The 24,672-nt window shown below is 41.8% G+C and overlaps 1 protein-coding gene across 2 annotated transcripts in view; it reads right to left on the bottom strand.

The window, feature by feature from the left end:
* NTN4 (netrin 4) overlaps nucleotides 1-24,672 on the bottom strand; it is a 567,299-nt gene that overhangs the window by 82,929 nt on the left and 459,698 nt on the right. For both annotated transcript variants that reach the window (XM_078675865.1, XM_078675873.1), the window contains one exon: nucleotides 7,076-7,289. In XM_078675865.1, coding sequence (XP_078531991.1) covers nucleotides 7,076-7,289 — 214 coding nt within the window. The remainder of the gene's footprint in view (nucleotides 1-7,075; nucleotides 7,290-24,672) is intronic.

The following is a 24,672-nucleotide window of genomic DNA, read 5'->3' as shown; positions in this document are numbered from 1 at the left end:
GAATGTCGAAGGTCCAGGATATATGTTGCAGAGTTTCATCCAGGGTAATCTAAAGTCTTAGGGACTGGGGTTCTTTACCTATAGTAAGTTTAGGGGTTGGACTAACTCTAAGGTCCCTCCTATGGGTGGACCTGGGGTGGGGGTGGTTACACCCCTTCCCCTTTGTCCAGTTTCGCGCCAGAGCTAGGGCCGAGTGCCCCAGCAACCGGTTTGAACTGGGAAATGCATGGAGCACCTAGTGTGCCCCAGGCAGTGTCTGAAAAGCATTCACTGAATACAACCCTCCCTGCCCCAATACACAAACGCCTGTCTGGGGAGGTGCCAGCTCCTCTCTGGACAGGAAACCTATTATCCAGGACTCCCCTGCCAGAGTTTCGTCCAGCAACAGGAGGGCAGACTCGTGTCTGTGGCAGCAGCATCCATTTTGTGATGTTGAGGATCTGTTTAACTTTAACCGGGTAAACCAGTAACTACATGTTTTTCCCCTCTAGAAGGGTGGAATGCGACCCCCGCCTCCAGGACTGGCGGGGGGGGGGGTAGTATTCCATAGTGTTTGACACCTTACATGACATGCTTTGATAAAGCCAAACCAAAATTAGCATTAACCGCAGGGATTATGATGCACTTAAGAGTATATGGTATGGCTATATCATAGAACAGCTATAAGGAGATGGTTCCGAAGCTGCAGATGGGCTCAGCTCATGCTAGGGAATCCTCTCACATAAAACCAAGCACTCTGCCTCCAGGATTGTCAAGGCCTGCCATAGGAATGACTTATAGGTGTATCTTTGTCTATATGTGTATATCAATATAGGTATACTATATCTAAGTAAGGGGTGATTACACCACCTTACCCAAGCTGTAAGAACAGACCTGTGGTGTCAGTCTGGAAGGCAAGCCAGGCATGGCATAATACATGCTGCAGCCCCTCGTAGGCTTAGGGTGCACCTATGCCCTGGGTACCTATGGTACACTATACAGGGGTTCACAAGGGTGACCCAGTAACCAATCTGGTATGTACCTAAAGTATATGAGTCCATTTTATAGAGAAAGCAGAAAGACTGGGGCCCTGAATAGCAGGGTCCCAGTCCAACTAAGTCGAAAACCGGCAAAACACCAGGCAAAAAGTGGGGGTAACCACGTAGTCAGATATCCACCTTCCTACACTCTCAGAGCCTGCAGTACTGAAGGAAGATCCAAGCTGGACAGGAAGGGGTTACAGGATTAAAGATGTTAATAAAACACTGGACCAGCTCCTGACTCTTCTCCAGATTAACCCAGAAAGCATGGAAGGTCTTGATTGCTGCCACTCTAAGCCCCAACAAGAAGATATCCCGGAGAAAGTCCAGAATTTGGCTTAGACCTGTGGAGTATGGAATCAACTGCTTAGAAGAGCACCACTTCCTAAAAGTTGCTAGTGTCTGGAATGGGAGAAAAGAGTTCAAACACTCCTAGAAGCCAGAATAGAGCTAGCTAAAAAAACAGACAGCCCCCTCATTCATCCTAAATCCTGCCCTTTCAAACTCCAGGCAATCAGTCTGAGACTTGCTAATGACTCACCCTGGGGAGGAGAGAAACCTAGAGGAGGAGAACAGCACAATCAGTAGAAGCCATTTCTACTCTGTCGTCATCGAAACAACTAGATGAAACCAAGATGAGCGAGGCCAGGCTGGATCCATGAAGATAACATGAACATCCTCCCTCTTCACAAGAAACGGGAGGATCAAAGGAAGTGTAGGCAACTCATAGAGGAAATCCTACCAACATTGGCATGAGAGAGTATTAATGGCCCAAGTATTGGCCTATTTCATCCTTGAATAAAAATAAGAAAGCAGGGAGTTTATGTCTCATCCAAACAAATATTTTGCCAGGAAACCCCATCTCTGACAAATCTGAACAAATAACTATATAGATAGAAAGAACTCATGAGATGACATCATCTTCCTGCTCATTTTCTCTCCCTCTACATTGATAGTCCCCTGGAAGTAACTTTCTCTTAGAGACCTGATATTCTTTTGTACCCAGAAAAAAATCTAATCTGTAATTCATGGTAATAAAGGTGCCTTAGTTTACACATGACGGTTGACATACAGTTTATCTTGATTCTCACTGGCTTGTCCAACAGCAGAGGGTCAAATGTCAGGACAGCCAGCCAGATCACCTCCGATTATCCTGAATGAGGCCATAATCCCTGAATTTAATGAGAACCTGTCTGTGCATTCCAGCCCTTTTCATTAGCATCTGTTATCACAAATGATTAGAGTCTGAAGACATAAAGGTACACCTTTCAACAGGTTCCCTGAATTCATCCACCGCAAAAGTTTCAGTTTATCACTTCAGACATAGGAATTCTAAGTGGCAATTGTTGGTTTTTCTGAGACCAGTGCTAAAGGATATGTCTGATCAACTTGTTTAGATACAACTTTGGGACTAAAAACACAGTTGCACCCAAACCACCTTGACCTTGCATCCAGGCTGCTGTGTAGTCCATTGTTATCAATTGTGAGCGAGGGCTCTGACTCTTCACCATTCTCCTTTCTGGCAGAGTCACAATATGCTGATCTGCCAGAATTCTGTTTTCTATGAAAGCTTGGTCCTGGGAGGGGTTAATTGATTTTTTTAATGGTTACTTGTAAACCGTGCTCTTCCAGAACCTTGAGAACGCTCTTCTTGGTAGACTCGGTCAGCTGCATAGAGGATTATAGGGTAGGCAATCTTCTAGGTATGGCCAGACACATCTATTTCTGTTACAGCACAGTTATTAAAAGAGTCAACACTTTTGTGAAAGACCAAAAGGCAGACTTTAGCTCCAAGGGAAAAAAATAAATATGAATCTTTCACTGCAAAGCTCAGCAATTTTTGGTGAAATGGGTTGATAGGAATATTCAGATAAGCGTGCTGCAAACCTATGATCACCAGTAAGTCCCTGATTGACAGTGGAATGACTTGATGTTAGGTGAGCATCCAAAAAAGAATTGTCGTTACTCATGAGTTGACCCTCTTAAGATCGAGAAAAAGTCTGAACTCCCCCGAGGGTTTTTGTACAAGAAAGAGAATGGAGTACACACATTCATCCCTCTCCACCTGAAACTGGAATTTACTGACAACAAGGCATCTTTTCATACTGGATCTCTAGGGACAGGAGTATGGATGTCTATCAAGTTTGGAGGCAAAGATTCAAACCCTTTCAGGTCCCATCTCTTGGCCAACATCTGTAGACCCGTGATTAAACTGAGTCAACAAATGTGGAAATCTATAATTATTCCCCCTCTTGATCCGATGTGGATGGAAGTAGTCAGAACCAATGTTTAGTGGTCCCTACCTGTCCTGCCAATTCCTGTGTTTTACCAGATTTCTTAAGCTAAAACTACTTTCTTTGAGACAAATAGGACTTGACCTTCTTTCTTGAGGAATCATGATAATCTCAATCTCAAGATCCAGAAAAATTAGAAGAGTTAATCTTGTAGGACAAGTCTGTTTTTTTATCTTTGAAGGACTTTATTAACATTGTGTCAAGTTGACCCCCAAAGAGTTTCCGCCCCTCAAAAGGAATGTTCAAGAAAGACGTCTCGGCATATCAGCCTTCCATTGACATAGCCACAGATTACATCGGGCCAAAATCACAGATCGTGATGCCACTCCAGCTGATTTAATGAAATATGGTGACACATCTGTCATAAATTTGGACTCTTGTTCCAAAGCGTTTAAAAATGTGTTACCTCCTGACAGGGTTCTGCCATAGATTCAAAATCTCTTACCAAGGGCTGGAAAGTATATGCTGCATACATGGCTGCTCTAAGTGACAAATTGCTTGCTAGCATTTCTTCAAACTATAGTTCACCTTGTGATCCACCTCCGCTGCTAGGAAACAATCATCTGGCTTTAAAGAAGATTATTAAGAGAGCCAATTATATTATCCTCATCTTCCAGAGCATAGTATTTCTGGAGAAATCTGGGAATCAATGTCTAATCCAGCTCTTTCCATTGTCTAAATAAAAGTTATTTTATCTTGGAGTGCATGGGAAGAGCCAATGATTGAGGTCTAGAATATTGGGGAAAGAAACCCTCCTCACCCCTTTGTGCTGGAGAAGAATCGAAACAGAAATTCTCCCTAATATGCAGAATAAGTTGGGACAATTCCCGCCCAGTAATAAACTTCCTGGATGAGTCACTAGAGAAGTCCGGAGATACCACCTTGCCTTTATGTTTGTTGGATTTCTTCCCCCAATTGGATTTATTAGCCAAAGATTTAGCTACTGCCTCCTCAATCTTTGTCAGGACGAGTGCAGCAGACAATCTAGCAGGACTAGAGGCTGACCAGGATCCCGAATAAGTCTCATCTTTTTCCTTCTTTTGATGTCCATTATTTATAACAAAATGCCAAGAGGAGAGAGGCAGGGTCACTTATAATGCCCAACTTGCTTCATACGACAAATCGATGAGGAATAGTCAAATGGCAACAAATGAGGTCCAAGAACTCTTTATACATGAAGAAATAGCTAATTAAGAATCTCCAAGGATTAATAAATATGTCCTCAACAGGACTCAGCTCTTTCCTAGTGCCACGTATTTCCACCACAGAACAGCCCCATAGCATTTCTTTAGGCTCAGGCCGATGTACTTCCCACCAGAGGGTCACTCTCTCCTACCTAGAAGCGGGTTATTGAGCATGCTTGTCCAGTGACCACATGCTTAGTGAGGTACACCTTCACTTTGTGCTCCATTGAAGACACTGATTTGACTCGAAGGGACCTACCCCTCTCACAGTGCTAGTCCTCTCTGTAATCGATAAAGACAAACCAACAAAATAGCAGTGTGTGTGAAGATTAAAGAAATACTTGCTGGAGTTACAGCACTACATTGAGCTATAGCTTTTTACCTATTTAGGGTTGGAGCTGCATTTTATAAAAAGTAAATACAGCTCAATGGCGATTTTATGGGCTTCTGGTGATATGAGGATGAAACCTCTGCAGTAGTAACAGGTAAGCTGTGCCATAATACATTTTTCTACTTTGTGCTCTTTGAGGCTGTTAAATGGTGGCACATGTGACATCTGTCCTGGTGCTTGTGGTTACAAACCACCTTCTGCCTTGCCTAAGAACTAGTGGTAGTGAGTGAATGTCTCCCTGCATTGTCCAGTGGTGGGCAGGTGTAGTAGGTGCTCTATAGCCTCTTGCCCTGCGGAAGCATGGGGTCTTTTTTGTCATCCCTTCTTGATTAAGCATAGGAGGAGCATTTGCCAATGCATTGTAAATAGGCAACCGTATCTATTTTACTGCCCCCCTTCAAGCAAAGCCAGAGGGGTCTTTGTCCCCTGCCATGCTAACATCGGGTGGGAGTATTTAGAACATATTCTGCTGATTTTAGCCATGTTAATAAGTGGGATATTGTCAGGCCACTGCCTAGCAGAAAGTCCAGGGTGTATTTGTTCCCATTGCCTTACTCCAAAAAGAGGGACATCTGTGGCACATTGTATTACTCCCATGAACATAACCTGCAAAAGAGGTGAAATATTTTATGTCTGAACCTTCTTTGGCCGATAACAGATGGGGTTTACTGCTCTCCAGCCACATTAACCAATGGAGAGGGAGAATTTCTATTAGATCTCTCCTGATGTTCACAAACATGGAGAGAAAGATTTAAAAAAATGGTTTGCCCCCTGAATATTGACTCAACAATATCAATGGGACAGAATGTTGAGGACAGAATATTGAAAATAAAATATTCTCTTGTGAGAAAGTCTTGAGTTTCTATACTTAACTCCACGTATATGTATCTATGTGGTACATATATTTTCAAGGTACGTAGATTAGGAGCTAGGAATGGTAAATCTGTACTTCCCTTCATGCACATACCTTTGGATATTTTGTCCCTCAATATTCTGTCCTTGATATTAGTATGCCACGATATTCTTAGTGTTGATATTCAGTAGCACAATCTTAAACAAAAGTGTGGACACAATGGAGTTATTTTGCAACCATTACCGTGCCAATTGGAGATGGGACTTTAGTGACTTAATCTTACCTCTCTGCCCGAGGATGGGGTAGATTTTTTACACACCCATATATAGATGTGGTGCATGATATTCCAGTGTCCATTTTCCATAGGGGCAGAGGGATGTTGGTTATGCCTCACTTACCCACACCGCTCACAAATACAAACATGTTTTTGTTAAATATATCTAATATTCATAATCATTAGCAAATATAATGAAATTGCAATTTTGCCGTGCCATTTTGCAGTTTCAAAGGAAATGTTGTGGAAACATGTTCAAGACCCCCATACATCGGCCTAAACCAAGCTTTGTATAATTTCTAGTCTTCCCACCTTGCCTATAGGTTCAGGGCACATCTTTTTTAATTCTTCCAGTACTTGCAAACATTGGGAGAAACTTTAAAAAAGAGAGTTTTTCATATAACCTCCACCTCTTTGGACAATGGAGGGTAAATTTGCTGGTCTCAACCCTGCATCTTCCCCAGAGAGTTTTTTTTTCTCCCTCCACTTCTACCTTGTCCAAGAGCAGGAGTGGTGTGTATTCCTCCTCTGCCTTAATCAAGGGTGAGTGGAGTATGTTTTAATTTTTCACCGCCCCGTCTTGGTCAAGGGGTGAGATTGATTTTCTGCCACACCCATCTTTTCCAAAGGAAAGGGAACTTCCATGACTCCCTCCACCTCTGCAGTGTCCAATGGCAAGTCAGGGAGCTAAATTAAAAACATGGAGCATCTAAGAGCTGCCTCGCTGCTGTCTTCACATTACCAAAGATGTCCTTTGTGCTCTACAAAATGATGCTGGCTACAGAAGAGTAGGGCACTTTCATCTACTCAACACCCTGTTAACATTTGCAAACAGGGTTCTTTGACATAAATATGCTGCCCTGCTCTTTGATGGCCCGCAGCATTTTGCAGGCTGTGGAAGACCGGCATATGGCATCGCCTTCTGTACCCTTTCATACATATATGTGAGTGATGTAATTAAATCTTTTATTTTGTAAAACACTATTCATTGTTTACAATAACCTCCATTTGAGTTGATTCTAAAGAACATTGAAGAAGGCATATATAGAAGTGCACGTACCCGGTGATGCAGTCTCCAGTGAGTGGATCGCAGCTTCCAGCACAATCACATGGTCGGCAACCATAGTCTCCGAAGCCCCAATAGCCTACCATGCATTTGTCACAAATAGGACCAGCCACACCTGGCTTGCATGGGCAGTCTCCATTGCTGGAGTCACACGACATGCTGGTATTGAAGGGAGGATTGGCGGATCCAACGGGATGACAAGCACATGCTGAAAATATAAAATGAGATACGTGCTGGTGACCATCTCTGAAAGATGCTGCTTTGAGAGTCAACATCCTAAAATGCAACAGACACTACTGGTAGAGGAGCTTAAAACATATGACTTGCTTTCCTTTGTGATCATCAAGCTTTGTAGATAACATGAATAGGGAGCCTGGAACACCAACTTTATTCTGCTCTTAGAAATATTTGTGATTTTTTTAACACATTGTTTAATTTCTTGTGTAGAGTGTAACCCCCAAAAATGTGTAGAATTATAAGTACCTCCTAACAACAATTATTGTAAATGGCTTTCTCTGGCTAGGATCTTTGTAGCCACGTGTGAATGTTCCTTCTTGAACTGCGTAATAACTGTAGGAAAGTGCCTCTTTTTGACAAGGTCAGCCCCACTTTTTGCTCACTGTTATTGATGCTTTTTATTGGAAGTGCAATGGATCCCTGCTAACTAGGGGTGGGTGGAACTCTGCGGAATTCCACGGAGTTACATAAAAACTCCATGTAATTCTGTAGAGTTCCACCAGCAAAACAATTTGAATCAAGTGCTCATTGGTCAATACATCCCGATGTCACACCATGGCAAAGTCAATAGGACTGGTGCACATGCATTCATTTTGGGCAAGTTGTGCTTCCTTTTACAGCGCACTGTTTCCTCACTGCTTCCTCTTCCCCTGTCAATGGCAAATATTTCCAGACCCTCCCCAGAGACGGCAATGAGTAATGAACCATGTGGACATCTCTATAGGCAGGGGGCGTCACCCTGAGGCTGCATTGTTGGCGCTTACCTTGCTGTCACCCATCAGGCCCTGCACCTCTATTGCAGCTGCCACCCTCACAGCCACTGCGTGCACCTGCACAGACCTGGTTTAAATCTTCTAAAGCCTACAGTGTAGTGCTTGAGGCTACCATCCTGACCAACACATCTGCATCCAGACACCCCAGTGCATGTAACCTAAAACTGCTGGTGGTTCTTTGGACCTTGGCCCCCTACGGCCCCTACAGCCCCCTACATCGTAAGTCCAAAAGGGCACTTCTGAACTGCAAATATATGTTTGCTGTGTGTGTTTTTCCTCTCCTCTCCTGTAGTAACATTACAGCGTTGAGGCTCATATGTCGAAAATTATTATTCAAGTATTTTTGCTATTTATTTGTAAAATCAATAACCCCGAACTTACAAAAGCAATTCTAATGAACTTGGTGTCTAAATTTATATACAAATCTGTCTCATATTTCTAAATTGGTCTCAGCTTTCTTTTTGAGTGTGTGCATCATTTATTGACTGAGCGTGTACAACAAATGCTTTACACTCCCCTCTGATAAGTCTGAGCTGCTCAAGCACACTACCACAAATAGAGCACTTGGGATTATTAAAGTAAATCCCTTAAACTAAATAGGAGTCGTCTGGACTTTTTGCATGGTGAACCCTTACATTGGCACTGCTACATAAAAAGTCACCTTTCTATAACTACCCCTTGCTATCTCTGGCCCTTTAACCCCCAACAGAGAGTTCATATTCTTATTTGTTCATTCCAGAAAATTGTTCTTATATTTATGTCATACGTACAAATACATTAAAATTGCAACTGTACAAATGAGATAAAGGAAAGAACAATGTTTTGGAATATGAATGTCTACTACTGTCATTTGATAGGAACACTTCACAAAGAGATAGGTACAAATCTGTTGAGAACCAAATTGACTTTCAGGATATCTTCTGAACTTTGATATGCTCAATTGACTCAATAAATTTTTGACGTTTTATAATTGTAGTGTGCCCCTAAGCATGTGCTATAGTTAATTACAATGACCTAACCTATGAAGTGCATTCACACTAATTTGTTTTTTTCTGGTGTTGAAAGGATAACTATTTCACCACGTCTCCAGGTAGGGACAATTGTTCTAGTGTTTAGAATGTCATCATGCCCACTAGCTGTTGTACAGACAAATACCAATGACACTCTAAGATGTGTTGCAAAGGGTTTTGGCTTCAAGGGTAAGTCCCTAGTTTTTGCTTCAAGGGTTACCCAGGGCCTCAAAGTTAAAGTATCTCTCATGCATAGCAGAGCGGAGTGTTTTCCTTGCTCGCGCTAGATAACATCAAGTTAGCGAGCACGGAAAGTCCACCTCTCAACTCGGACGGTCGGATTTCTCAGCCTGGGCGGTCACAGATGGTCACAGTTCGTGCTGATTTTATAGCGCGGGACAAACACCTAGGGCTGAAAATGTACATGAACAACATGACCAGATGCACTCTGCTGCTTGCAAAATTCTGTATAGCGTGGCAGAGTTTTTTTTGTGACTTTGCGGAGTTTCACTATACGAAACTCCGCCCAGGCCTAATTTAATGTAGCTTTGCGCAAGAGGCAACTTTAGTGAGTAGCCAGTTTGTTGTCTAAAGTTTCCCAGTGGTCATTTACGGTTGCTGGACATGGGAGAGCCTTATGTGCTCCTATGACGAGGTGTGAACGACTCTCAGGAACAAAAAAGGTCTGCCTCTGAAAGAGGTATGACCCTTTCTTGAAAGGAAGACACAACTGGGTGTGAGCCCAAAAGGTAAACTTTAAAGGGGAAGCTGTCTTTGAAGGGTAAACGGTGGACACACATGAGAGGGGCTGCTCTTTTGTTTTGCAGACAGGTTGGCGGCAAGGACAGCGAGGGAGAAGCTGCTGTCAAACTTGGTTTTCTGTGGGCATGTAGCCCGTAGGTAGCCACCAGGGGTGGACAATAAATTATTTTCCATCGGCGGAGTTGGCCACTCCGCGTTACGCATGCAATAGACTTCTGACCCAATTCTGCCAAACGCTGCATGGTGGAGTTTTTGCTCGCATAAAGCGCGGCCATGGTAAGTTGCTGAGAGCGAGCAAGAATTGGTATCCCCTAGTGTGATTTTCGGGAACTAGGAGGGCAACCGGCGAGATTTTACCAATGCGGGCGGTTGCGACTGTTCGTGTGGGAAAGCTGCTGTTGGAGTAGAAAATCTACTTGAGTGGCAGCAAAACCAAATCAAGAAGCAGCATCCTCTGGTGCACTGCATGGTGCAGTTTGTGCTGATTTTTCAATGTGGAACTACCTCCCGGTGCTAAAAATCAGCACAATCAGAATGACGTGCTGAATTCAGTCCATTTGAGGAACTCTGCAGAATCTTGCGGGGTTATCATGGAATTCCACGAAGTGAAACGCCCACCCCTAGTAGCTACACCTCTGTGGTGGGCTAGGGAGTTCTATACAGCAAGAGATGGCTCCTGCCATCTTGCGAGAGGTAGAAAGACCCTTTTCGTTCTCTAAACCACTGTTTTAAATATGCTACATGACCTGACCCCCCCCCCCTTTCGGTTCAGCTGCTGGCTCTGGCAGCAGGCATCGTGACATCAGAACTCAACTGCAATAAGTTATTACACTTGAGTTATGATGCCATTTCTTTATAATAGGTGACTAGGTGCATCACAAGTCTCCTATTATAAAGAAATTAGAGACATGTTTCTTTTACAGAGATTGCAGTATTCAATAATTATAGCAGTATGAGGTCATAGGCAATTTTGGAAAGTTTAAATGGATTTGTCTTGCTACATCAACTCTGATTCCTTTTCACTTTTATTTTGAAAAGGCTGTGCTGTGTAGTAGTTGGTTCGTTGGTCAGTATCAAACAATTAAATCATTAGTTTCTTCATCAGCCTCCCTAAATACCACCTTACTTGCCTCCAGAAATGAATAATGATGCTTGGAAGGCTAATTGCCACTCTCAAAAAATGAGATACCATCAATTCCACCCTCAAAAACCTTTGATTGCTGGTCATCAGCGCCACAACCAAATTCAAAATATCTTTGCCCACCTATGTGTCTTGTCAACTTCAACTCTCCTTACCTTTATAACAATGTTCCACCACGAGTGTTCTATCGGCTATGTTCCGGTTTCCCTATCAAGATTTATGAGAATAGGTGAGTGCTGATCAGCGGAAGCCCTAAGGTTCTGATATCAACTCCTACTGAACGTTACTTTGCACCAAGGGGGAGTACCTTGGGTGATGCATGGGCGTTCCCATGCAACCACGCATGGTTTCTCACGCTAAACCCAATTTACTTACTAAAGTATATTGGGTTTAGCGTGAGAAAACTGCGCCCTTTGCAAGCAGGTCAAGGAAGGAGAAATGCTTTAATTTCTCCTTCCTTTTGCACTGTACAGCACGTATAAAAAGAGGGAAAAGGTTTGAAGTGAGTCTTAGCATTGTATTTTGTACTATAAGGCTACTCTTCCTGTACACAACCTATGCTAGTCTCAAGGAGACACCGTTGACCCATGGCGCAAAGGTGTCTCCATGGTGCACAGCAACTGATTTCAGTACCGGCGCTAAAGCGAGGGGAGGAGAATACCTTATTTTAGTAAATAGGGAGCTCTCCTCCTCTCTCCTTTTCATGTAGCAGCATTTGCAGCTGCTGCAGTGCGCTACGTGAAAAGTAGGTAAATCTCCCCCGAAATGGAAAGATAATAACTATTGTACCATAACATGTTCAGTGCCTTCTCGCCTAGACTTTGACGATTCCGTAGTAAGTAGAAAGCAATGTGAGAATGTTTGATGGTAATGGTTTGTAGTGATGTTAAGAGTGATTAGAATAAAAGAGTGAACAAAAAAAACATGTGAGCTTGGGTATCTAACTGTTGTAAGGTAAATTGCTGACAAGAGAATCATTCAAACAGAAATAGAAAGAGGTTTTAAAATGATTCAGTTGCCCAGTGAGTGACCAAAAGAATCAAATTCAGTCATTCATTTTGTGATTTTTGGATGGAATTGAACCAAAGAAAACTCACAAAAATACACAACAGGGGCATGTAGTGATGAAATCATAAAGAACATATATACATAAACTGAAAGGAAGGGTTTCAATACAAATAATGTCCAAGCATACATTGACACTGTATTGTCCAACTGAAACAAAACGTTGATTCCATCAGTCAATGTATAGAAAAGCTACTCTCAAAGGGATCAATGGAAATGTCCGTCTTTCATGAAGACCAAACCATGCAGTGATGGTATCATTGAAAAAGAAACAGAGAGATGTGCTTGTCATCGAAGTTTCGCTCTGCAGTGGTAAAAATCTGCGAGACCATCCACAGGACCAGTTTGATTAATGCGGAGATGCAAGAATGACCCCACTGGAAAATTGGAGGATTCAATGTGGATTTAAATGAATGAATGCGGGCAATACTATAAAGGTTAATCATTAAGAGAAGTCCATTAATGGGCAACATTAGAGCGAAGACTCAATCGATAAGTGGCTTTCACACGGGGCAAGACCAGGAATCACAACATAAATGACTGAATTTGATTCTTTTTCTCACTCACTGGGCATCTGAATCAGTTTAATACCTTTGAATAATCCTCTCATCAGCAGTGATGTTAAAAGTAACTACTTTTGTGGGTATGTTGATATCATCTGAAGTTCGCCCTCTGAGATGTGGCTGAAATGTTTTGTGCTTGTAATGTGTGCGTTGCTATTTATTGGTAATTGCTGTTTGAAGCACTTCACTGTGACATGCTAACATAGCAGCACACAACATACAGGGCCAGGAGGGAGAACCAGAGACACCTTTGTACTCGCGTGCAAAACTCGTGATTACTTAGGTATTGCCCATGTTTTTTCTTTATTCGGAGCCTGCTAAATATTATCGTTGAATGTCTGTTTTCAAACAATATATTGGTCTAATATACTTGCTATCCTTCACAGCAAATTTAGACTACAAGAAAAAGTCAAACCGTTGTTCACATTATTCAGAAAAACATAGCACTCATCCTTAACTTCTATCCATATAAAGAGCTAAAAATGACTTTCTGTAGAAACGGCTCATGTATGTGCGATATTTTGCGACCTTCCGCCAAGGTGCACAGACTGACACTTGACAGGCAGTACCATGACATTATCGTACATTTCTGCGAAAAAGTATCACAACATTTTCTTTACTTATGATAATAACACTTTAATTAAAATAAATGGCACTTTAAAATGTCTGGTATGATAAAAATCTTAACCCTGTTTTTTTAACTCGTCAAAAACTGTAGGATCTAAAAAAAAACACATAGTTTTCTCCAGGAAATATGACAGGGCATGAGCGCACATTAACATTCCTTGGTTATTATACGGACATCAGAGTCCACAAGACCGAACAACTTTGCAGTTCGCCTTCAACAGACCATCCAACGTTTCTTTGCAATTTGGTTATGTAGGTTTAAACTTTGCTTTATTGCACTTAGTAATGAACAGATATTCTTAAATGTATATAAATACTCAATAGAATACAATTTAGAAGAAATACAATTACCCAAAAAAGGGTGAGCGGGAGCTAGATGGGTGCAATAGATTAGGAAAGTAGTGTCTGATAAGCAGATCCAAGCATTGGCAAAGCTAGGGTGCTGCAGATCCAAGCATTGGCAAAGCTAGGGTGCTAAGAATGGAGGCTCCGATGGAAGAAGGGTTCCCTAAGATGGGGGAGATGATTTTCGATGCCTGTATTGACAGCATTCAGAGAGATTGCTCTCTTGAAGGCTAGAATTGAGGTATGACAATGCAGGAGACCTAGAGGAGAAGCAACCTTTTATCAGGACTTGTCACTGCTGACTTAGGCGCTGAAGCAGGTAGATTGGGGTGTGGTTGGGAATGAGCTGAGCAAGATAGGGAGGTGCAAAGCCATCGGATGGGAAGCACACGTGGGAAGGAAAGAAAGGGTTCTGTTATAAATCACGAGCCAGCTTGCATGTTTATATGCTATTGATGTTTTAGGAGATTCATTACACTGTTACAACAGAAATGCCTACAGGTAAACGCCCATTATCCCGAATCTTTTTTCCCGCATACCATCACTCCACATACTTTTTTTACGAATATACTATGACTCCGCAATGCCATTATAACGCATGGCAGTACATTTTATATGCTTTTACCACGCATACATTTAAAACGAAATTTTTTGTGAATGCATGAATGGTAAAAGCATGTTTTTTTAATATTTTAGGATAAGGTAAGTATGGGTATAGGGGTATATGTTTTGGGGTTCTGAGGTATATGTTTTGGGGTGATTGGGTATTTTAAGGGTTCAGGGATAGGTTTGGGTTTTGGGGTACTGGGGGTATATTTAGGGTTCAGGGCTAGGTTTGGATTTTGGGGTACAGGGGTGCAGGGATACTGCTCAGACGTGTCTAACCTCAGTATTTAAATGGATGGCCCGGGCTTCCCTCAAATGTAACGAGGATAAATTGGAGGTCCTTCTCTACGGCCAGTTTCCTGACGACTTCAGAACCCGTGTGTGGCCTCCGGGCTTCCCCTGCCCGGTGTCCGGTGTCCGAAGAAGGGCCAGCAAAAAATCTGGGTATCTGGTTTAGCGAGGACCTTCGATTTAGCGACCATATAAAAAAACTGACAGGGGTCTGCTTTGGCACTCTCAAAACACTTAGGAAAATGTTTCCTTTTCTCCTGAAAGCAGCCAAAGAGACGGTCACCCGCACTTTGATCCTGTCTAGGCTGGATTACGCTAATGCCCTGTTCCTGGGGTTGCTGAGTTATTTGCTGCGCAGGCTCCAAATTATTCAGAACGCCGAAGCCAGGCTTCTCTTTAATGCCCCAACGAGATCCAGCGCACGACAGTATCTACGTGAATTACACTGGCTTCCGGTAGCCCAGAGGGTGCAGTTTAAAGAGATTACTCTGACCCATAGAGCTCTTCACGGTCTGGGCCCCATCTATCTTAGGAAGCGTTTCGCTTTCTACGTGCCAAAGCGCCCTCTGCGCTCAGCGGTACAACGCCAGATGGTCGTTCCCCGCTTTTGCAGAGTGCGACTGGGGGGCAAGTCTATCTCTGTCAAGGCTGCTAAGGCTTGGAATACGCTCCCTGCTGATCTCCAACACATCTCGGAGTTTCAGCTCTTTAAGAAGCAGCTAAAAACACACCTGTTCAGCATGATTTGCTAATTCGATTCCTGCTCCTACCTTTGCTCTCCCTCGCGCCAGAACACTCTAGAGTAACAGTGCGCGTGACAAATGCAAATGCAATATAACATTTTTAGGGCTCAGGGCTATGTTTGGGTTTTGGGGTGCAGGGTGTATTTTTAGGGTCAGGATGGGTTACTGTTTAAGGGTGCTGGAGTATTTTAAGGCTTAAGGGTGGGTTATGATTATGGAGTGCAGGGGTATTTAAAGGGACCAGGGTGGGATTATTTTTTAGGGTGTACAGGGTAATTAATAAAGATATATATAATATATATATATATATATATTCACTGAAAAACCATAGGTTTCACAAACGTTATAGGTTAGGAATTAGCATTTAAAAAACCTTTGAAATTCACTGAAAAAACCATAGGTTTCACACTCGTTATAGTTAGGAATTAGCATTTAAAAAACCTTTGAAATTCACTGAAAAAAACATAGGTTTCACACCAGTTATAGTTAGCTGAACATTTTTCTCATACAAAACCATTGAAATTCCCACGTTATAGTTAGTTGGACTCACTATAACTCGCGCGCCCGCAATCCACTGCTGATGATGTCACATATTACATCATTCATGACATAGTCAGTGACATCACTGATGACATCACTGATGACATCTCAAATTACATCACTGATGACATCACTGATGACATCTCAAATGACATCACTGATGACATCACTGATGACATCATCCAGTGAATGTGTGTTTCTGAAAGTAAAAATATGTTTTATATATTGAAGAATGATTGTATGTATGAGTGTCTGGATGAAGGATTTAGTAGGTGCGTGACTGACTGTATGAGTGAGTGATTAAATGTGTCTTATTGAATGCATTGGTTAGTAACTAAACTGTATGAATGTGTGCATCAGTATGTTTGTTGTTGTGTAAGCTGCTGCATGTGTTGATCAGTAGCTATATGAGTGGTTATATGGGTTATTGATTGGTTGCCCAAATATTTGTATGTGAAGGTGAGTGTGTGTGTGGGTGGCTGGGAGGTGTGTGACTCTGTGCTTATATGTGTGAGCAGTTGATTCACTTGGTATATGGGTTCAAGAGTGCATGTGGAAAGAGCTGTATGGGTGGTTGACTGTGTGCATGGGTGGGTTGGTGAGTGAATGGCTATCTCAGTGCTCCATTTCCAAGTAAGTACATATGTAAAACACAGTGCATGTGAGAGTTGGCATATATAAATGACTATACATGAGAGACTGTGATTGCGTAAGTGACTGTATGGATCAATGTGTACTTGTATCAGTGATTGTAAAAGAGAGTAAGTATGTGTTAGTATATGTTTGAATAAGTAAGGTTTAGTGTGTAAAACTGTGTAGTTGAGGAAATGGGAGTATGATTGATTCTTTGCATAACTGACTAGGTGTGTGAGTAACTCTGTGGATGAGTGTCAGCGTGTGAGTGTCTGTATAGGTGTATGAGTGGATATGATAGTGTTCTATTGATGAAGAGCCTCCTCAGCTGAAGGTTAAAGAACATTTCATTTGGAAACAAATTTCTATACCTGAGGGACTTAAAAAAGTAAATGCTCCAAAGGTGGAGTGTAAGATCTGCCATACTGTACTTTCCCGAGGAGACCCCAGAAGGAAGTACAGTTTTGGTAATTCAACTATGATTCGGCACGTCCAGAGGAGGCACCCCCAGAACTATGCCCGGGAGAGTGTCAGGGCTCTGGCACGAGAGGCTCCAAGGGATGGTGCCTCTACTTCAACTGGAGGAGCAACTGCATTGGTGAGGGGGCGACCAGATATTCAGCCTGTTTTTAATGAGGCCTCAATCAAATGCAAACATTGTGATGCACTACTTTGTTACGGGGAACAAAGTATTTTGATCATTGCTCGAGCAATAGAGAACCACCGCTGCCGTCCCCAGCCCTAATTTTGATTTTTTTTTTGCTCCTGTTGAGCAGTTTGCCATTCCCTGTTTTTGTTTTTGTTGAGAAAAAAAAAACGAAAAAAGATGAAAAAAAAAGTTCTTTTTAGAATTACCTCCAATTCTCAAAAAAGAGCTGTATTCTTAAAAAAATGAAAAAGAGTAACTGAAGTGGAGTGCAGTGAGAGAGAAGAGGAAAATGAGTGAAAAAGCAAAGAAAGGGATGAGGGGGAAGGGAAGTGAAGTAGGGGGACTGAAAGAAAGTGAGTGTGGGTAAGGAGAGTGAGGAGAAGGAGAGTGAACATCGGGAATGAGGATAAGTGAAGAAAATGTAGTAAAGGAACGGGGGTGTGGAAGGGTAAGAAAAGAGCATTAATGTTTAGGAAAGAGTGGAGATACAGACTGGATAAAGACAAGTGAGTGTGAGACAAGGTGAGTAAGGGAGTGAAGAGACAGAGAAAGTGAAAGAAAAAGTGAGAGTAGAAGACTGAGGGCCTTATTTATGAGGCCATGCGTCACTTTTACACCGCCGGTGCGTGCACCTTGTTGAGTCATAGTTACAAAGTGACGCATCTAGGTAGATCTATGAGATTTCACTGCGTCACTTTTAGGACGCTGTTGCGTCAAAATCTTGCGCCTGCTTCACAGCAGGCGTAAGACTGACGCAGGCCCTTTCACATGGGGCTTGCCCCATGTGAAAGGATGCATTGCTGGAGTTGCGTCACTTTTGTGACACACTCCAGCAATGCGTCACTTTTGCGCTTACAGATACGTCAGAAATACTGACGTATCTGTAACTCCTTGTGACATGATGCGTCTTACATTAAATATGACGCATCAGGAATGTCGCAAGGAGAGCTAACTTACCTCTAAACACTCAACTTTTTTTTGTTACTCTATTTTTTTACACTGTTTTCCCCGGTTTGCGCTCAGGGTGCGTGTACCGGAGAGCGTACCCGGGAACGCACCCAGCGCTTACCCCGCGAAAATTTCAACAAAAAAAAAAAGTTTTTTTGCCCTTCAGGGTCCTTCTAGGCCCCCCTCAGAAAACCTAGGGGGTCAGGATGTGTCCACTCTGCCCCCTTTTAATTATATCCCCCTTTCTTTTTCACCTCTTGTGTCTCGATTCTACCGAGACACAAAATGGCGGACTCTCCGGACTGTTTAGAATGTTGACAGACACCCGACAGCCAATCAGCTTTCCGCTCGCGCACTCCCGTAGCGCGCCGGGTGCGCTCCCCGGTACGCGTACCTGTGAGCGCTCGGAGAGCGCTTATAGATATATATGTGTTTTTGAAGTTAATTTAAAATAAAACACTGGAGCAATTTTCAGCAAATATAGCAAAGGCACATCTGCGTACCAGTCCCTACAATTTTGCCAAGTTTGGCGTAATTCCGTTCAGCGGTTCGGGCTGTAGACTTGTCAGACCGTCCTATGGAAATTAACATGGGGGAAACACGTTTTGGGACCCCCCTTTTTTCTCAGCCCCCACTTCACGAATCGCCCCGAAACTTTCAGGGAAGGGGCGCAGCGGAGCTGGCCAAACTTTTGGAAAATTACACACAAATTCCTCAAGCGGCACCAGAGTTATTCCCAATAGAATGTTGCGGATTTCCTATGGTAGCCAATCCTAACTATAACTACCTACTGGCGACTGCCAGTAGGTAATATATATATATATATATATATATATTTGTATACAAAAGAGGCGGCACAACCAGGATACTTCTTAAGCCTTTTTTATTTGACTTCACCCCACCAACGCGTTTCAGCCACAACTGGCCTTGCTCACGGTCGGTTAGTCCCTCCACAGTGTTGCTTTTAAATACTATCCCATATCAGCCATTTATGAAGCATTATGGGAATTGTAGTTACAATTACGTGAATTTAAATTGAATTACAAAAGAAAGACATTGTGTGCTTTTCACTTCATGCACTTATGTGACTAATAGTTCATTCAGTTTCTCATAATGTCATTACTGGGTTTAGTACCCTAGTCCTTGGTTTCAGTTCTCCAGTGTTTTTGATTTCAGATTTTTGGGTATAGTACCCTCGATAGGAACATACTAATCCAGATGAATATGTAGATCCTCTCCAAAATTCATCCCTTTCGGATGTTTTGTTCTGAGTTTAATGATCATTCGTGACTCAATTTGACGTAGTTTCCGTACTAAGTCTCCACCTCTTTCCATTTTGTCAAGCATTTTCACTCCATAGAATTGCATTTGTCTCCAATCTCCATTTTGGCACAAATTCATGTGCTTGGCAGTAGCATATTGCAGGTTAGAGTTTTTTACCGCTCGGATGTGTTCCAAAATCCGTTTTTTTAGCATACAGGTTGTACATCCTACATACTTCATACCACACTTGCATTCCACGATATATACCACATTTTTTGAAGAACACGTGATTTGTTGGTCAATTCTCATTTTTTTGCCATTCGGTTCCTCAATCACTTTCATGCTTTTACCGATTTTGCAAGCTTTGCAGGAATTACATGATTGAAAGCCTCTTTTTTGATCTTGCAACCAATTCGATTTTGGCCGTTCCTGAAAGTAACTTCTGACCAATGAATCTTTGAGGGATATGTTCTTTTTGTACGTTATGGATGGTGCATTACCAAGAATTGTTCCAATGTCTGGGTCCCCTAACAGGAGATGCCAATATTTTTTCACTATTCGGGCAATGTTTCCACTTTCCTTACTGAAGGTCGTTATGAACCTTGGAGGTGCATTAGTTTCTGTTTTTTTAGCCTGTTCAACTAAGGTTTGAGTCCTTGTTTTCAAATCAATTTTTCTTTTACATTTTGTCAGAACTCGTTCTTCATATCCTCTAGCTCTGAATCTACACTTGCTCTCTTGTATCACTTTTTCTGCTTCTTCTGGTACTGAACAATTTCTCTTTAAAAGGGTCCCGCGGGTAAAAAAAAAAAAAGATCCCGCGGGTAAAAAAAAATTAAAAAAAAAATTTGATTTTCGCGGGAGGGGGGGGGGGCTTGGGGGAGCGCCCGGTACTCGCACCGGGGAGCGTACGGGGGAGCGTACCATGGAGATAAAAAATGACAGACTTTTTTTTTTTTAATAGCATTTTTTTATAAATTGGAGGTAGTTCTGAAAAGAACTTTTTTTGTTTTTGTTGTTTTATATTTTTTTAGACTTTTTAAAACGATTTTATATTTTTTGGGGATTTTTGTCAGGGGAAAAACAAAAACAGGGATTCCAAAACTGCTCAACAGGAGCAAAAAAATGTGAAAATTTAGGGACTGGCAGTGCAGCGGTGTTGCTGTTTCTTTATGGCAATGAGTTCAACACTCTGCTCCCCATAGCAGAGCAGTTCGTCACACTCCGTGCACAGAAATTTGATGCCTGCAAACACCGGCTGTATGTTAGGGACCATTCTTCCACGGGGTGGTCCCGAAGGTGTTGCTCCACCAGTGGAGGTGCTGCCGCCATCTGTGGGTAAATTCCGTGCCAGCTCTCTGACACTCTCCCTGGCAAAGTTGTTTGGGTGTCTTCTTTTGACATGCCTGATTAAATTGGCATTTCCAAAACTATATTTTTTCAGAGGATTGCCTCTGGATAAAGTACTACCACATATTTTGCAGGTTACTTTGGGAGCATTGACTTTTTTTTGTCCTTCAGGGATGTCATAGAATTTCCAGATGAAATGGTCTTTTTTCTTCTGCTGAGGAGGGTCCTCATCTAAAAATCCGTCGGAATCACTGCTGGATGACTCTCTTGCAGCCATTGCTGTAGATCAGGAAAGTAGGAGATGAAGACAGTACACAGAACAGCTCTTGCTCTCTCCAAGTACAAAGCAATAGTGAGAGAAATGGGTGGGTTTCACACAATTTGAAAAAAAAAAAGTTCTGAACCAATGAAAAGTGTTATTTTAAAGTCACATGGTTTGACGCGCTTACGCTACGCACCCCAGGGCGCGTCCCGGGGCGTGTTTCATAAGCGCATCGGGGCGCTTACGTTGCGCGATCGCATGCGCTTCCGGGTGCGCTTCCGCGGTGCGTCATAAGACGCATCTCGCGGCTACGCGATACGTGTCTTATGACGCAAGGCGTGGCGGCTACGCAATACGTCACGATGTTGTTTTCGTTCGCGGCAATAGCGCTATCGGGACGCTCATCAGTACGCGCCCCGGGGCGCGCCGCAAGATTGCGCTTACCCGTGCGTTCACCAGTCCGCGCCCCGGGAGCGCACCAAAAAGAATTTAAAAAAAAAAATGACATAATTATACAATATAAAATTCGCTTTAAAATTTATTATTTTTTAAAACGATAAACATTTGCTATTAAAAAACATATGAAATTCACTGAAAAAACCATAGGTTATAGACCATATATAGTTAGGAATTAGCATTTACAAAACCATTGAAATTCACTGAAAAAACCATAGGTTATAGACCATATATAGTTAGGAATTAGCATTTAAGAAACCTTTTTTTTACTCACACAAAACCATTGAAATTCCATATATAGTTAGTTGCACTAACTATATATCGCGCACCCGCAATCCACTGCTGATGATGTCACATATTACATAATTCATGACATGGTCAGTGACATCACTGATGACATCACTGATGACATCTCAAATGACATCACTGATGACATCACTGATGACATCTCAAATGACATCACTGATGACATCACTGATGACATCTCAAATGACATCACTGATAACATCTCAAATGACATCACTGATGACATCACTGATGACATCTCAAATGACATCACTGATGACATCATTCATGTGACAATATAATGCATCTCCTCACACTTTAATATAACCTCTGTTACACCCAGTGTTAAATACAGAATATAATTTTTTAAACCATTGACACACCAATACTAGTTACTACATACGCACTCACTGATTCCTACGTCTACACACACATACACTCATTCACCCATACAATCATTCATACATACAATCACTCATCTTTACAACACTATCATATGCACCCATACACCTATACAGACACTCACACTCTGCCACTCATCCATGGAGTTACTCACACACCTAGTCAGTCCTGTAAAGAATCAATCACACTTCCATTTTCTAATCTATACAGTTAAACATAGAGTACCTTACATTTTCAAACATATACTAACACATACTTACTCTCTTATACAATCATTGATACAAGAACACATTGATCGGCACAGAGTCACACATCTCCCAGCCAGCCACACACACACTCAGTCTCCCATACAAATACTTGGACAATTAATCAATAACCCATATAGTTACTCATATAGCTACTGATCAACACATGCAGCACTTTACAGAACAACAGACATAATGATGCACAAATTAAGACAGTTTAGTCACTAACCCATGCACTCAGTGAGACACATTTAATCACTTACTCATTCATAAAGTCAGTCACGCACCTACTAAATCTTTTATTTAGGCACTTCTACATCTACTCATTTTTCAATATGTAAAACATATTTTAACTTTACAGAAACATACAGTCACTGGATGTTGTCATCAGTGATGTTATCAGTGATGTCATTTGAGATGTCATCAGTGATGTCACTGACCATGTCATGAATGATGTAATATGTGACATGATCAGCAGTGGATTGCGGGTGCGCGATATATAGTTAGTGCAACTAACTATATATGGAATTTCAATGGTTTTGTGTGAGTAAAAAAAAGGTTTCTTAAATGCTAATTCCTAACTATATATGGTCTATAACCTATGGTTTTTTCAGTGAATTTTCAAGGTTTTGTAAATGCTAATTCCTAACTATATATGGTCTATAACCTATGGTTTTTTCAGTGAATATATATATATATATATATATATATATATATATATATATATATATATATATATATATATATATATATATATATATATATATATAGTGGGGTAGTAGATATTACGTTCCTCCGTTCCGTCATATGTCCAAGTTTATTACCCCCCCCACTCTGTCCCTCCCCCCCACCCGCCCCACAGCGCCCCAGCACGCCCTATGCGAGCCGCAACTGAATTAAATGGTAGTGAGCTTTAACTTGATTTTGACCACCGATTTTTTCTTTCCATTTACATCTGCATTTCTCCTGGTGAGCAAAGTGTTGTGTCTGAATTTTTCCTTTTATTCTCACAACCCCTAAAGGCACTCTAAAATACACCTCTAATCCACATATCTGACATGCATATGGATTTTAGAATTCTCAAATAAAGGCCTTCTGTTAAAAACCGTAATATAAGTAGCCAAGCCCTGGGCATTCAGCAACCTAATAACTTTTGATGGTGAGTTCATTTATGCACGGAGCCAAGGGTCTCAAAGATTCCTTGTGTATTTGAATAGCTTAACTTTTCATTAAATGCAGTAGAGCTTGCGTCACAGCGTTTCAACATGACTAGTCAGAAAACTGTTAAACTCTTAATCTAATATTATAAAAGTAATAGCAAGTGTTATTACCAACAAAATTATGATAGTGTTAAAGTTCCTAACTACTAGCATGAATGCATCATCTGAAAAGAGTCACAACTTTCACGCAGTTGTGATCAAAGAGATCTCATTAAAAAACACTTCCAAGGATATCTTAAATAAGGGCCATTCAAGTTTAAGTTCTTCTTTGGTCTCTTGGAGAAGACCTTTTTTTTCTTTCCTACTAGAGTCTGGTGGTTGGCAGGTACTAATATGTCTATATGTTTATGACTTCACGAAATTGGGGTATTAGTTGAGGGAGGTAAGTAAATAATAACCATGATCCTTGTCAGGGTGAACCCTTAAAGTCACTAAATTAGCCTAAGCTCAACTCCTTGGTAGCTAAGGAACAGAGCAGACAGACTTACCTTAGAGGCAATGTATAAGGGTTTTATGCAGTACTCAAACAATAATAAAGTCAAAATCCAACACACGAAAAATTCCAAACCAACTTAGAAAAATATAGTAAAGTAAATAAAATTACACTAAAACAACAAAAATAAAATAAGCATAACCAGAGTTACATTTTTAAAGTTTAAAATAAAAATATAGGAAAAATGCATTAAGTGGCAACTGTGCTCATCTGGTTGCTCTTGACTGATACCTACCAGCAAGTTAAGGCCCACCAGGATGAAGTGAGGGTCGGGAACAGAAACCAGGTTCATCCCAGTCTGAAGTATCTACCTGCGGGCTTAGTCTCTGGAATGGAGGTTAATATCCTCAATTGGGCCAGGCAGCAGGCTGTTGCTGGTGAGGCTCTATGTTTTTGGACAGCTGCTGGAGGAGGTTTTGGTGAAACTGTTGACTTTTGGCAGGAAAGATTCAAGTTGGAGACATTTGAATTATTTGCCCAGGGAAGGTCCCTTGAGGGTCAGATACTTTTGGCGCTTTTGCCCAATAAAGATTTCTACCTTCAGACCTAGCCACATTTTTGGAGCTTGGATTTTTCCACCGAGGCAAGGCTGCAGTCTGTAGCTGAAGAGGGCTCGACAAGGCTGAATAACGTCTGTGCGAGGTCCTGCTGTATCAATTTGCTGCTGTGGAGAAGAACTTAG

Source organism: Lissotriton helveticus, chromosome 1_1 (assembly GCF_964261635.1).
Source record: "Lissotriton helveticus chromosome 1_1, aLisHel1.1, whole genome shotgun sequence".
Lineage (NCBI taxonomy): Eukaryota > Metazoa > Chordata > Amphibia > Caudata > Salamandridae > Lissotriton > Lissotriton helveticus.
Note: the sequence above shows the minus strand (reverse complement) of the source record. Positions and strands in the feature narration are given on the sequence as shown.